We start from the raw sequence: 13,901 nt of genomic DNA, 5'->3' as shown, positions 1-13,901 counted from the left end.
CCCACACATTCAAAGATTTACAGGTTTGTAGGTTAATTGGCTTGGTAAAATTGTAAATTGTCACTGTAGGATAGTGTTAATGCGCTGGCCGGCGCGGAGTCTGGGCCTGTTTCCGTGCTGTATCGTTAAACTAAACCAACTTTCAGGACAAATTTTGTTCATCATATAGACATCCTGATGCCCCACTTGTTGTTATATCCTTTACCTATAACTTCCTTCAGCCGATTGTCACATCCCAAATCCTGGCAGTTTAAGAGAAATTAGGAAAGAGAAAATAACAAATTGCTTTGCATGAATTTGTAGATTTATGGTACACAGGACAGAGTGATCATTTCAGGGCTAAAATTCATTGCAATTTTTATAAAAGATTCATAATCTTGAAAACCGTTACTAAACAGGTCTCATAATTCCAGCTAGTAACGCAGGTGTTAGAATAGTGCAGATCACCTAAAATCTTTCTACTCGTCTATATAATGAATCGGTATGCAATGCAATATGTAATACAATCACAAGCATCTGGATCCCTGTTTTGCATAATTGACTTTTTGTGTTTGGTAAACATTGACATTTTTTTCCTTTGACATCGAACAGTACTATCCTATATTGGAATCCCAATTAGCTGATGATTTTGTCATCGTGGTATTACTATGTAGACTCTTTGGAGAAGAGGGAAATAATGACGTGTAGGGAGGAACTGCAGATGCTGGTTTCAACCGAAGATAGACACAAAATGCTAGAGTAACTCAGCGGGACAGGCAGCATCTACAACAGAAGAAGTATCTCGACCTGAATCGTCACCCATTCCTTCTCTCCAGAGATGCTGGAGTTACTCCAGCATTTTGTGTCTATATTCAGTGTAATAATTACATTCTCTGGAATGAAGTAAATTAAAAAAAAAATAAGTCCCATTCACTTTGCAAACTGTAGCAAAACAACTTTATTGCTTTTTTTTGCTTTAGAAATACCTCTCCTAATTATGAAATTATAGCATTATAGGGAGCTACACTATAAACCAGGATAATAAAATCACAAGCATTCAACATTTTAACTTTATAAGATGACATTAGAAGCTAAGTAAAAAAACCCAAAAACAAACATACACAATATTTTGTCTATTTGGAACACGATAAACTTAGGAACATTAGATCAGCTGTGGTCACTGTCTACCATAAAAAATACAACTTTAGTTCTTAAAAAAGACAGGCGCACAGGAAAACGGCTAATTCTAAAGCACTGTCAAATGGGTCTCACAGCAAAAATGTTGAAAGTAGCGTTTCAAAGACAGACGTCGTGATCAGTAATCAAACACTTCCTGAGTTGTTACACATCTTTTAGGAGTAAACAAGCCATGATTCCTTATCCTCACTAGAGAGGGACCTGGTGTGTGTGTATGGTTGGGGGGGGGGGGGGGGGAGAGAGAACAAAGGGGGACCTGGCTGGATTGGGCGCTGAGAACAAAGAGAGTCCCAGCAGAGGGAGCGGGGGTCCATCTTTTGTAACTTTGTTGGTGCACTATACGTGGCAACTCTTTGTATACTTGTGTATTACATACAAAACAAAGAATTTCACTGTTCCTCGGTATACGTGACATTCATTCATTCAAGAGATCATCTCACTTAATCACTTGTATACGGAGACTAAATTCAAGCGCGATCTGAGGTGAAATGAGGCTGGAGGACAAGGGTATACAGTTATAATCAAAGATCCTATAGCGGATCTATGATTATAATTCTCGGTCGCACATTGCAGATTGTTATATAACCAACAAGCTGCTCTAGTAGCGCAGCGGGTCCTACTACTGTCTCAGAGTATCAGAGACCTGGATTTGGTCCTGACCTCAGGTGCTGTTGGATGGAGTTTGCAATTTTTCCCTGTTACTACGTGGGTTCGTTCCCCCCAGATCCCTCCCACATTCCCAAAGAGGTGCTGGTTGCTGGATTGATTGGTCACTCTAAATTGCCCTTTGAGTAGCAGGGAATTTTAACTGATGGGGAAAAGATCGGATGGGAATGTGAATAGGGAAATGTAAAAAGGTTTGGTGGAACTGGATGTTTTATGGTCAGCACAAGTCTTTTTTTGCTCTTTCTTACAGTCCTTACATATCTGTCATGCTATAATTAAACATTGCTGCCCGTAGTGCAGCAGAACTCCTAGTCTGGGCAAGATTGGGGGAGGTACTGAAATGGAAAATCCCATTTCCAGATGATTGTTCATCCCTTTCAGATCATAATCACATTCTTTTTGGAGTGAACCACTGAAAGCCCCTAATCACATTTGAACCACTGAAAGCCCCTAATCTTGAAAATATTAAGCAGCAACACTGGAGAAAAACGTTCTGCATGAGCAATCCCATCAATTCCACCCTGCCAAGTGTGCAAACGATCCATAATGTTAGTTTCCCCAAGAGATCAAACTGCATTTTGTAAAATTAAACATGAATGAACATGAACCTTGTGACAAATGGGAGACAAAAAGTGTAGGTAGCATAATGGCACGAATACATTCTTCATCACAAATGTGCAATTGAGACAGGTTGAAGACCAGGAATAGATTGGTGCACAGATGTCCCAACTAGCGACACACCAGGCGCTGAACCAACTGGACTTTTCAGACAAAGGCATTTAAAGATTGTCTTACTATAAATGTAATTTTGTTCTGAAAGAAAACCTAGAACAATGCACCACAGGCAAAGTGCATGATTGATCCAAAATGAACCTGAATAATAATTTCATTGTGAAATTTCTAAAGACCGCTGTCTTAAGTTCCTTTGTTCCTTGGTTCTGGCAAAGGATGCATGGTTCTGGCAAAGGATCTTTGTTTGATGACATTCTTTCATTAGAGGGATATATCTCACTGAATGTGAAGTGCATCAGCCACACCCCTTGAATAATTTTTAAGAGTTGCGCCAGAATCTATAAAATGAAAGAAGTGAAACAATGATGCAAAATAAACACCATTCATTCCTTTCAACTAGTTCTCCTATGACCCCATGAACATCCCTGGCCAGGACCTGCCCCAAAAGCAGTGGACAACCCTCAACCGCTTAAGGACAGGCATCGGACGCTATGGGGTAGCGGTGAAGAGGTGGGGGCTCTTGGCCAGCGCCTCCTGCGAGTGTGTGGGGACCCAACACAGACAGTGGAGCACATCGTCACCAGTTGCCCCAAACACCGGCCACCGAATGGTGAACGAGGTCCGATTGACCTGGACGATGACACGTCGGCCTGGCTCGCCTCAACGGAGCTGCAGGTCTAAAAGACACACGACAGAAGAAGAGAACAAGTTCTCGGAATTAGAATTAAGGAAGTTTGGCTATTTTGAACGTATCTCTATCCCATGTAAACACATTCCAGTTAATAAAGGATACACCTTTCATGAACAGTTAAAACATTTTAGATAGTTACATTGTCTTTGAAACCAAGTGGGACAATATAAGAGATAGGAGAATTCTCATGAGGAAAACATCATGTATACCCCACAATACATACATACTGTACATATTAAAAACATTGGAGACACAAGAGTCTGCAGATGCTCAAATCTTGGGCACAAAGTAAACTGCTTGGTTCTTGGTTTCTTGGTCCTCCAAAATATTCCAAATGGAATTTAAACTGGAGGTGGGGAAGGGAGGGCTTAAGCCAGAAAGGGTTATTGGGAAGAAAGAGCTACTTTAAATTTAGTTGCATCTGGTTGGGTAACTATAGTTGGGTGGAGATTATTCCATGCTTTAATTGTGCGGGGGAAGAACGAATTGCTGTACACATCTGTATTTGTAGCTGGGATCACAAATTGGATCCAACGCTGGAGGAACTCGCCAACTCTGGTAGCATTCTATGGTCCCTTCCCTCTTGAAAATGTTGTCTGTCCATTTACTTCCACGGATGCTGCCTAACCAGCAGAGTTCCTCCAGCCTTGTTTTTTCTTCAGCAGTTTGTTTTTTTAATTAAAAAACTTCCCAATCTTCCAGCAGATCGATATTATCACTTCTCCCTGAACTTCAGGCCTCACTAACCCAGACCTACAACGGACCCCAATTATATTTCATCCGCCGGAAGATCCACCTCTTCAATCAAAAATTCCTGGCCTACCTTAATTCCACCAAGGACCTTAAATTATCCCACCTCCAGGCCGCTCCCGAAGCCCCGCGACACCCGCAGCCTCCAGGCCCCGACTCTTGCCTGCATCGCCTGCCCGAGTCCCGCGCCGCCATCTTGGCCACGAGGAGCGCCTTCAATACTCACCAGGACGCGGTCTTTACCGACCTCCACATCGATGCTGCCGCCGACCCTCACCTGCCTACCGATGACGTTGCCTATTTCCTTCGCTCCATAGATGCTGCTGCACCCGCTGAGTTTCTCCAGCAATTTTGTGTACCTTCGATATTACCAATACCATTTTGAAAGTAATCCAATTTTATTTTAATGCAAAAGATTAAAAATAACAAGGCCATTCAGTCCATTTCACTTCATCTGTCTATAAATACTTCCTTTACCCATCCACCTCGGCTCTGCAATATCCAGTCTACCACAGGTTTTAAGGGGGAGTTTTTGGAATAAATTCCATTCTATGAGTGGATCAGTAAAGTCTTGACATCAATCTTCAATTTGGATTTCCCAAGCTTATGTCTCTCGCACAGACTCTCTCTCTCTCTCTTACACACACACACACATATATATACACACACACACACATATATATAAATATATATATACATATACACACACACACACACACATATATATATAAATATATATATATACACACACACACACGCATATATATATATAAATATAAGCATACATATACACACACACACACACACACACATATATATATATATAACATACATATACACATACATATATACATACACACATATATATATATACATACATATATATACACACACACACACATATATATGTACACACACATATATATATATATAAATATATAGCATACATACACATACAAAATACTGGAGTAGCCCAGCGGGTGAGCCAGCATCTCTGGCGAGAAGGAATGGGCGACTTTTCGGGTCGAGACCCTTCTTCAGACTGAAGAAGAGTCTCGACCCGAAATGTTGCCCATTTCTTCTCCCCAGAGATGCTACATCACCCGCTGAGTTACTCCAGCATTTTGTGCCTACCTTCAATTTAAACCAGCATCTGCAAGTCTTTCTTACACACAAGAGAGTGTGTGTGTGTGTGTGTCACACATATATCTACACACACACAAACACACATAACAACGTGTGAAGTTACATTAGAAATGAGGGGAATATTTGATTTCATACAAAGGAGAATTTAGGGAGTATTTAAGATAATGGTGAACTTGTACCTTGTGCAGGGAGACACAGTCAAAAGGCAAAATAATGAGGTGCAACTTTGCAACCCCATATTGCAAATTTCTAATCCTACTGAGCACACTCAAATGACACAGGATCACAAGGTAACCTTCTTTTATTCTTCAAAATACCTGCCTCAATTTTAGTTTTCGAACTACATTCATGAAAACGGCAGCATGGCACCAAGGGTGGTATTAAAACTGAAAAACCTATCCTGAAACTTCATCTGGAAATTTATATTTTTGATACCGAGCATTTTTTTCAGTAGAACAACAAGATCCCAAATGTAGAGTAACTTTAGGCAATTTTGAATTTATATTTTAAATTGATGGTGGGGGGGAAAAAACGTATCACTTGTCAGATCATTGATGAAACCAGTTATCACCTTCACTAAATTACATTGCTCCTTTTTCAAGGATTTTACCAATAAAAAAATGAGCAAAGAAAATATTGTGATTTGTAATGTTGCTATCTCCAATATTTGTAGTACCGTTGAGTGATCAGAGATACGGTCAGGGATTGTCAATCACTGGTCAAAATAAATGGCTTTTCACACTTGCATTAATTCATAATCCAAATGTCCGTGATGAATGATTAGCCATGCTTTTGTCGTTGGCAAGCCTGTGAACCTTGAAAGTACATTTACAATGAATATAAATACAGATTCAGTAAATTCCAACATGAACGTACTTGCAAGTTCAACGTTGCTTTGTGTAAATATGCTGCGCTTATACCTTTTAAACAATTTAAATATTCCCACTCACTCACTTTTGCGTACAAAATCACAACAGTCCAGATATGCCTTGTACAACATATCACAGCATCAATCCGGTGTCATAATTGAAGTTATATGCTGTTTTAAAATTAATTTACAGTTTGTACACTAAAAAAAATATTAATTCAATTACACAGAAGCATTGGCGGTACTTAAGACAGACTGTGTTACCCTATCAGGTCTCATTATGATAGGCATAACCTACTCAATTCACATTGTACAGAGATGATGTTGTGGAAGGCAATGACTATGTAGCGCAAACTACTTTGTGTGAGCAGAATGATTATATTCTCTTCACATCATCCATAAAGTATTACATTTACATCCACAATTAAATCTCCAATACAAAGAAGTGTTTGCCTATTTTAAGGCATTACTCCTCTTAGGTATAACAAAGCAAAGATCCTTTAATAATTTGATACAAGTTCAAAACTTCCATTACAATATATGCAAGACATTAATATGGAGACACAAGAAATTGCATATGCTGGGAACTTGAGCAATAAACAAAGTGATGGAGGAACTTGTGTAGGAAGGACAGTTGTTGGTTTACACCAAAGATAGACACAAAATGCTGGAGTAACTCAGCGGGTCAGGCAGTACCTATGGAGAAAAGGGATAGGTGATGTTTCGGATCGGAACCGTCTGAAGAAGGATTCCGACCCAAAACGTCAACAATTCCTTTTCTCTAGAGATGCTGCCTGACCCGCTGAGTTACTCCAGTATGTTGTGTCTATCTGCTGCAGGAACTCTGCAGATCTGGCAGTATCTGTGGAAGGGAATGGGTAGATGGCATTTCAGACTGAAGAAGGGTCCCAACCCAAAACTATCCCCCTCAGTAGACGTTAGCAAGCATGTTGTATACCTCCAACACTTTGTATTTTGCTTATTCTGGATATACTTGGTTAGGATACTTCCCTTACATGTTACTGTTTTGATATTTGCAACTAAATATCATGACGCTTTCTGTTCCAGCTTGCTTCATAAAATGTCCGAAAATTCTGCAATGTTAAATCGGATGAGTGAGTTTTAGCGCAGTTCACTGTATTTGTGAAGCTGCACAGTTTCAAAGTAATTCTTAGCAGATTGACAACTGTTAGAGGCAAGTGAATTACGTACAATTAAGGTTTAATTAAATCTATCACTGCCAATAAAACACTCTGTTGGAGTATAACTCTCAGCTCAAACAAGATTCATACATTATGATTTTGATATTAAACCAACTTTAATATATTTTTCTCGTACAAATAAACAAAGCTCACGTGTCCGAATCAATAATTTGCCACTGATTTTGAATACTAACATCGCTGCTAATATTTCCATTGTGTTACAAGCTTCGAACGAACTATTGGATCAAAGAAACTGAGCAGGAAAATGGTTTTAATCATCGTTCAAGGAAAGCAGAGCTGTTTAGGAATAAGGTGGTGTGATGGCATAGAGACTTAAGAAATGGATAGTGGATGAATGAGTTAAATTCAGGCAGTGCCTGGGATTCGCACGGGCTCCTTTCCTGAGAACTGTTCTCTTGAAACTGTAAACTTCTTCAGTAACGTCCCATTCTCTACAGCTATCTACATTGTTGCTCTCATTCCTCAATGTCATTGAGTAATCAGCCTGACGTTACCCATCATTAAACTAATCGAATAGATAGACAATATCCAGTCAGCAAAGAATATCATGAAATGTTTTATTTTTTTCTTGTTGCTAGCTTTATGTGCTTTAGAAATGTATGGGAGAATATGCGCAAGGTCGGATTGTTCGTAAGTCAGGGCATTCGTAACCCAGAGACCCCCCTGTACACTGCAGTATTTAGTTAACAAATAACAACATTTGCAGAAGGGGCAAAATTAGGTATTGATTTCGATCTGGATGGTTTTTCTTCGCAACAGCTGATAGAAGACATTCACACGAGTAACATTTTGCTCCACAATAGCTCGAAAACAGAACACTTCAGAAAATGTTCAAGCTACCTCAGGTACAGGCATACAAAATGGATTTTTCTTTGACATCGGATGAAAATTATTTTAAAGGATTTGTTTTCACAGCTTACTCTGAAAAAGCTACATACATTGGATTGAATGATTTGAAAACCAGGTGTTCATACACGTCGCAGTAGTTGTGTGCATATCTTTACTGCTTTGACAGATTTGCAAGGATTTACACCGAGAAGTGAAAAAAAAAATCTCTGGAGCACTAAGTGACTGACAGGTAGCAATTAAATTGAAACACCATTTGCCAATTACTCCCTGGGCCTTAATCCAAGTGACAGTTCTTTAAAAGTTCGGCTTGAAGATTAAGTTCTTGACTTCATTTCCCTCTTGATCATCTTCCAGCTTCCTTTCCAAGATGTACCATTGAATTATTTATTTTGTTCAGTTCTGTACATTGTTGCCACCCACTGCTGCGTTGTCCTCACAGATGAACTTGGCATGTAGCTTCAAGGAATCCTGACAGCATTCAGCTCACTCATTTAAAGCTTTATTAACACTTTGTCTTTAGTGTAAACGTCTCTTTCCAGCATGTTATGACGCATCTTTCAGCTCCGGACTCTCTGCTGATTCGGGCGGCACCTCTGTCGATGGTGTCTGACTTCCCTCTGCTCCTTCTTCATGCACAACAGAAAACAACAAGGAAAATGGTTTTTAGTTTAGAGATATAGTAGGCAGAAAGAGGCCCTTCGGCCCACCATGTCCATGCCGACCCATACACCAGCACCATCCTACACACCGGAGACAATTTACAGAAGACAATTAACCTGCAAACCTGCACGTAGAAACATAGAAAATAGGTGCAGGAGGAGGCCATTCGGCCCTTCGAGCCAGCATCGCCATTCATTGTGATCATGGCTGATCGTCCCCAATCAATAACCCGTGCCTGCCTTCTCCCCATATCCCATGACTCCACTAGCCCCCAGAGCTCTATCTAACTCTCTCTTAAATCCATCCAGTGACTTGACCTCCACTGCCTTCTGTGGCAGGGAATTCTGTCTTTGGAGTGTGGGAGGAAACCGGAGCACCCGGAGAGAACCCACGCAGTCACAGGGAGGAGGTACAAAATCTGCACAGACAGCACCAGTTGTCTGGATCGAACCCGGGTCTCTGGCACAGTAAGGCAGCAGCTCTAACACTGCGCCACTCTGCATGTCTGGAATGGGAGCTCCAGGCTTGCAGGCCAATCAACATGCCACAGCTGAACGAAACATTGCATCCCATCGGACTACCTTGCCCGTTCAGTGGGGGATGGAGAGAACGAAGATGGCATGTCAACAAAGATCAAAACCTTCACCATCCAGACTTGCCAAATGTCACTTTGCCGAATGCTTGAGTGACACTGTCAATCCTTGCATTAAGACCACCTTCTAACAATAATTCCTGCTATTTTATACCAATGCCCTGTGACCTATACAAGGTGCGATGGGCGGAATAGCTTTACATCATTTGGTGGTGTTACTAGCCTTGAATGATAGAAAACATGACAATAAATGCCACATCTTGAAAAATAAAAGGAAACTGTATTTCCTGTGGTTTCTTTCATAACCCAACCGTTCACCACATCAAAAAGAGATTTACTTTTGAACTTTATCTAAGGACTACATTTGTCTAACTTTCTCTGAAAAGTGTTTGACAAGAGCAACTAGCTCTAAAACGATGGACACAAAGTTCAGAAGTATCTCAGTGGGTCAGGCAGCATCTCTGGATGAAAGGAATAGGTGACGTTTCAGGTTGGGACCCTTCTTCAGACGCGAATGTATTACATATAGCAATGTGCAAATTACAGACAGTCTCACCTGGTCCAGGAACAACACTGGGATTGTCAAACGGGCCCATCAGCGACTGCACTACCTGAGGAAACTCAAACAGGTCTCACTCCCCACCAACATCCTCAGGACTTTCTACAGGGACACGGTGGAGTCTGTACTCACGTACTGCATGAACACGTGGTACTCCAACTGTAACTGCTCAGACAGGAAGTCTCTGCAGAGGGTAGTGAGGGGAGCAGAGAGGATCATTGGCGTCTCCCTACCCTCGCTACAAGAACTGTTCCAGAGCCGCTGCCTGAAAAAAGCACTGAGCATAGCAAAGGACAGACTGCACCCACTCCACACACACCTGGATCTCCTGCCATCAGGCAAGAGATACCGTAGCATCAAAGCCCGGACAACCAGACTGCTAAACAGTTTCCTGCCACAGGCTGTGAGGCTGCTAAACAGTCACTCCACCTGATTCTGCTGCTTTTGCACTGACAATTTAATAACTGGCACTGAGTAATAACTCTGGCACTGGCTCTGGCCACTTAAACCAGCTGCCCTGGACATTTTATGACTGTTTTTACTTGTATTTTAATGTTGCTGTTTTTACCAGCACTTTTTAAAAAACTATTTGTACTGTTTTATCAGGAACTGGATTGTTTTTTTTTAAATCGTTTTTATTTTATGCGTGAAATGTTTAAGTTGTTATGTGCGATGCTCCGGGATTCCCTGGGGAACGTCTTCTCATTTTGCACTGTACAATTGTTGCATTGCACGATGACAATAAAAGATGATGATGATGATGTATATGTATTATGTACAGCAATAGTGTCAAATAAAAAAGACAGTCATTAACTCAGCGTATCCAGCGGAGTGATAATAAATACACATTTTATTGCTGCTGATATTAGCCAAACAGGTTAAGGGATATGATGTAATGGTGCGACATGAAATTGTAGCAGCTGTGGTCTCGCTAAATGTGCCAGCAGGCTCAAGGAATTAATTAGCCTAATCCTGTGGCATGCTACAGGTGAAAATGTGCCAGCCATAAAACTGAACCCTGGCATGATACCTCTTTTTAGTGATCTGTCAATAGTTTAACTTAACGTAGGTTGGTAAGCTTTTTGTCGCGTGCTGTCCAGTCAGCGGAAAGACTATACAGGATTACAATCGAACCGTTCACAGTGTACAGATACATGATTAAGGGAATAACGTTTAGTGCAAGGTAAAGCCCAGCGAAATAGACCAAGGACCAATGAACGCCTACTGTCCACAGAAAAAGCAGCACAGTGGCGCAGCGGTAGAGTTGCTGCCTTACAGCACCAGCAACCCCGGTTCGATCCTGACTATGGGTGCTGTCTGTACGGAGTTTGTACGTTCTTCCTGTGACCCGCGTGGGTTTTCTCCGGGTGTTCCGGTTTTTTCCCCACATTCCAAAGACATACAGGTTTGTAGATTAATTGGCTTCGGTAAAATTGTAAATTGTCCTTTAGTGTGTGTCGGATAGTGTTGGTGTGAGGGGATCGCTGGTTGGCACGGACTCGGTGGGCCGAAGGGCCTGTTTCCGCGCTGTATCTCTAAACTAAACTAAAATTAAACATTAGCAGATTTCTGGGAAGGATGACAATTTGTGGCTTTGAGGCAAAGGGGTCTTGAGTGGTGGGCTGTGGGCAGAGGACTTTGGGGATGATTTTTTTAGGGTGATGGAGGGAACTAGAAAAGGCAAGAATGCTTTGGAAACTTACTTAGTGGTTTGTAAGTTAATTGGCTGTGGTATAATTGTAAATTGTAAACTGTCCCGAGTGTGTGTCGGATAGTGTTAGTGTGCGGGGATTCCTGGTCGGCGTGGACTCGGAGGGCCGAAGGGCCTGTTTCCGTGCTGCATCTCTAAACTAAACTAAAAGGTCAGTTTTGATGCAAAAATAGAGGGGGAAACAGTAGAAGTAATAACGGTAATACTATCTTTGATCACTTGAGTGCACTGTAGCTCAACATTGTAGTATGAAAAATTAACATGCAGGGTGGTTTTAACATGGCAGCTGGTTTTTGACATGATCAATCATTACATAGGGGCCTTGCTGGCTTCTTTATGTGGTCACAGAATAATCTCAATGAATTGTTAGAAACCCAATTCCTCCATCAACGTTCACAGTTTGATAACATCGTTCCGCTCTTCTTGTTACATTATGTGGGGCCTCTGATATTAAATGTGAAGGACAGGATAATGAGGTTATTGCTTCCCAGAAGGAGAAAAATAGGAATTCCAAAATCATGAGAGGAATAGATCGGATAGGCAACGTTTCGGGCCGAAACCTGAATGCAGGTCTGAAGAAGGGTTTCAAGAAGAATTATTCGGTCTGAAGAAGGATTTCGGCACGAAACGTTGCCTATTTCCTTCGCTCCATAGATGCTGCTGCACCCGCTGAGTTTCTCCAGCATTTTTGTGTACCAATAGACAATAGGTGCAGGAGTAGGCCATTCGGCCCTTCGAGCCAGCACCGCCACTCACTGTGATCATGGCTGATCATCTACATTCAGTACCCCGTTCCTGCCTTCTCACCAATGTGGTCACAGGGAGAACGTACAAACTCCGCGCAGAAAGCACCTGCAGTCAGGATCGAACCTGGGTCTCTGGCGCTGTAAGGCAGCAACTCTATCGCTGCGCCACCGTGTTGACTTGTAGGTTAGTTGGTTTCTGTAAATCATCCCCAGAGTGTAGGAAGGAACAAGCGTATGGGTTATTGTTGGTTGGCATGAAGGTGTATCTCTAAACTAAACTAACTATGACAATATCGACCATGGGAATGTAAAGATTTATACTTAGTGAGTTAGAGTACATACTGGATGAGTCATTTTAAATGATACCGTCTAACCACATTTAAGAGAGCACCAGAAACCATCTGTGAATGCTTCACACCCTCAGCTGTCTTTATTTTTAAGCAGATTTACCAGCATTGTTTCTCGCCACAGCTGATGTATTTCAGCTCAACACTCCGTTGTAGGAAATTTAACTAAAGCCAGCAAATTGACACGGATTAGATATTACAGGAGGAACATTTAAAGTCTGAGAGTTTTAAACCCCTTTCTCCACATTGTCCATAAACCTTCGGGGCCATTTTAGTACCTGCATTATTTTGGGATGTACATCACTATTAAGAGAGGTCATGCCTATTTCTGAGCCTTATACTGCAAGCAGAAAATGGTGGAAACACTCAACCTGAAACTTTTATGCCCCTGTCCCATTTAGGAAACCGGAACGGAAACCTTTGGAGACTTTGCGCCCCACCCAAGGTTTCCGTGCGGTTCCCGGAGGTTTTTGTCAGTCTCCCTACCTGCTTCCACTACCTGCAACCACCGGCAACCACCTGCAACCTCCGGGAATCGCACGGAAACCTTGGGTTGGGCGCAAAGTCTCCAGAGGTTTCTGTTCAGGTTTCCTAAGTGGGACAGGGGCATAACTCTGTTTCTATTACCCCTGATACTGTCTGACCATTTTTTTACCTCCAAAGTGTCCCACTTTTTGTGTTTATATTTCAGATCTCTGGCATCAGGTTAGTTTATCGTCACATGTACCGAGGTACAGTGAAAAGATTTTGTTTTCGTTGTGTGCTCGTAACTCTATTCCTGCCTTAGTTGACCTGTTGCTAAAATCCTCAACCCTCCCCGTGTTATCCACAACGTAAGGAGTTTCCAAAACATTCTTGCCTTTTCTAGTTCCCTCCATCGACCTAAAAACATCATCCCCAAAGTCCTCTGCCCACAGCCCACCACACAAGACCCCTTTGCCTCAAAGCCACAAATTGTCATCCTTCCCAGAAATCTGCTAATGTTTAATTTTAGTTTAGTTTGGAGATACAGCCCCTAGTTTGGAAACAGGCCCTTCGGCCCACCGAGTCCGTGCCAACCCGCACACCAACACTATCCGACGCACTAGGGACAAATTACAATTTTACCAAGCCAGTTTTCCTACAAACCTGTACATCTTTGGAGGGTGGGAGGAAACCGGAGCACCCGGAGAAAACCCACATGGG

At 41.8% G+C, this 13,901-nt stretch overlaps 1 protein-coding gene across 2 annotated transcripts in view; it reads right to left on the bottom strand.

The window, feature by feature from the left end:
• Positions 1–5,959: 5,959 nt before the first annotated feature.
• pkib (protein kinase (cAMP-dependent, catalytic) inhibitor beta) overlaps positions 5,960–13,901 on the bottom strand; it is an 83,723-nt gene continuing 75,781 nt past the window's right edge. For both annotated transcript variants that reach the window (XM_055656498.1, XM_055656499.1), the window contains exon 4: positions 5,960–8,727. In XM_055656498.1, the coding sequence (XP_055512473.1) occupies positions 8,645–8,727 (83 nt within the window). In that variant the 3' untranslated portion in view covers positions 5,960–8,644. The remainder of the gene's footprint in view (positions 8,728–13,901) is intronic.

This window comes from Leucoraja erinacea, chromosome 26 (genome assembly GCF_028641065.1).
Source record: "Leucoraja erinacea ecotype New England chromosome 26, Leri_hhj_1, whole genome shotgun sequence".
In the NCBI taxonomy this organism is placed as follows: Eukaryota; Metazoa; Chordata; class Chondrichthyes; order Rajiformes; family Rajidae; genus Leucoraja; species Leucoraja erinaceus.
Note: the sequence above shows the minus strand (reverse complement) of the source record. Positions and strands in the feature narration are given on the sequence as shown.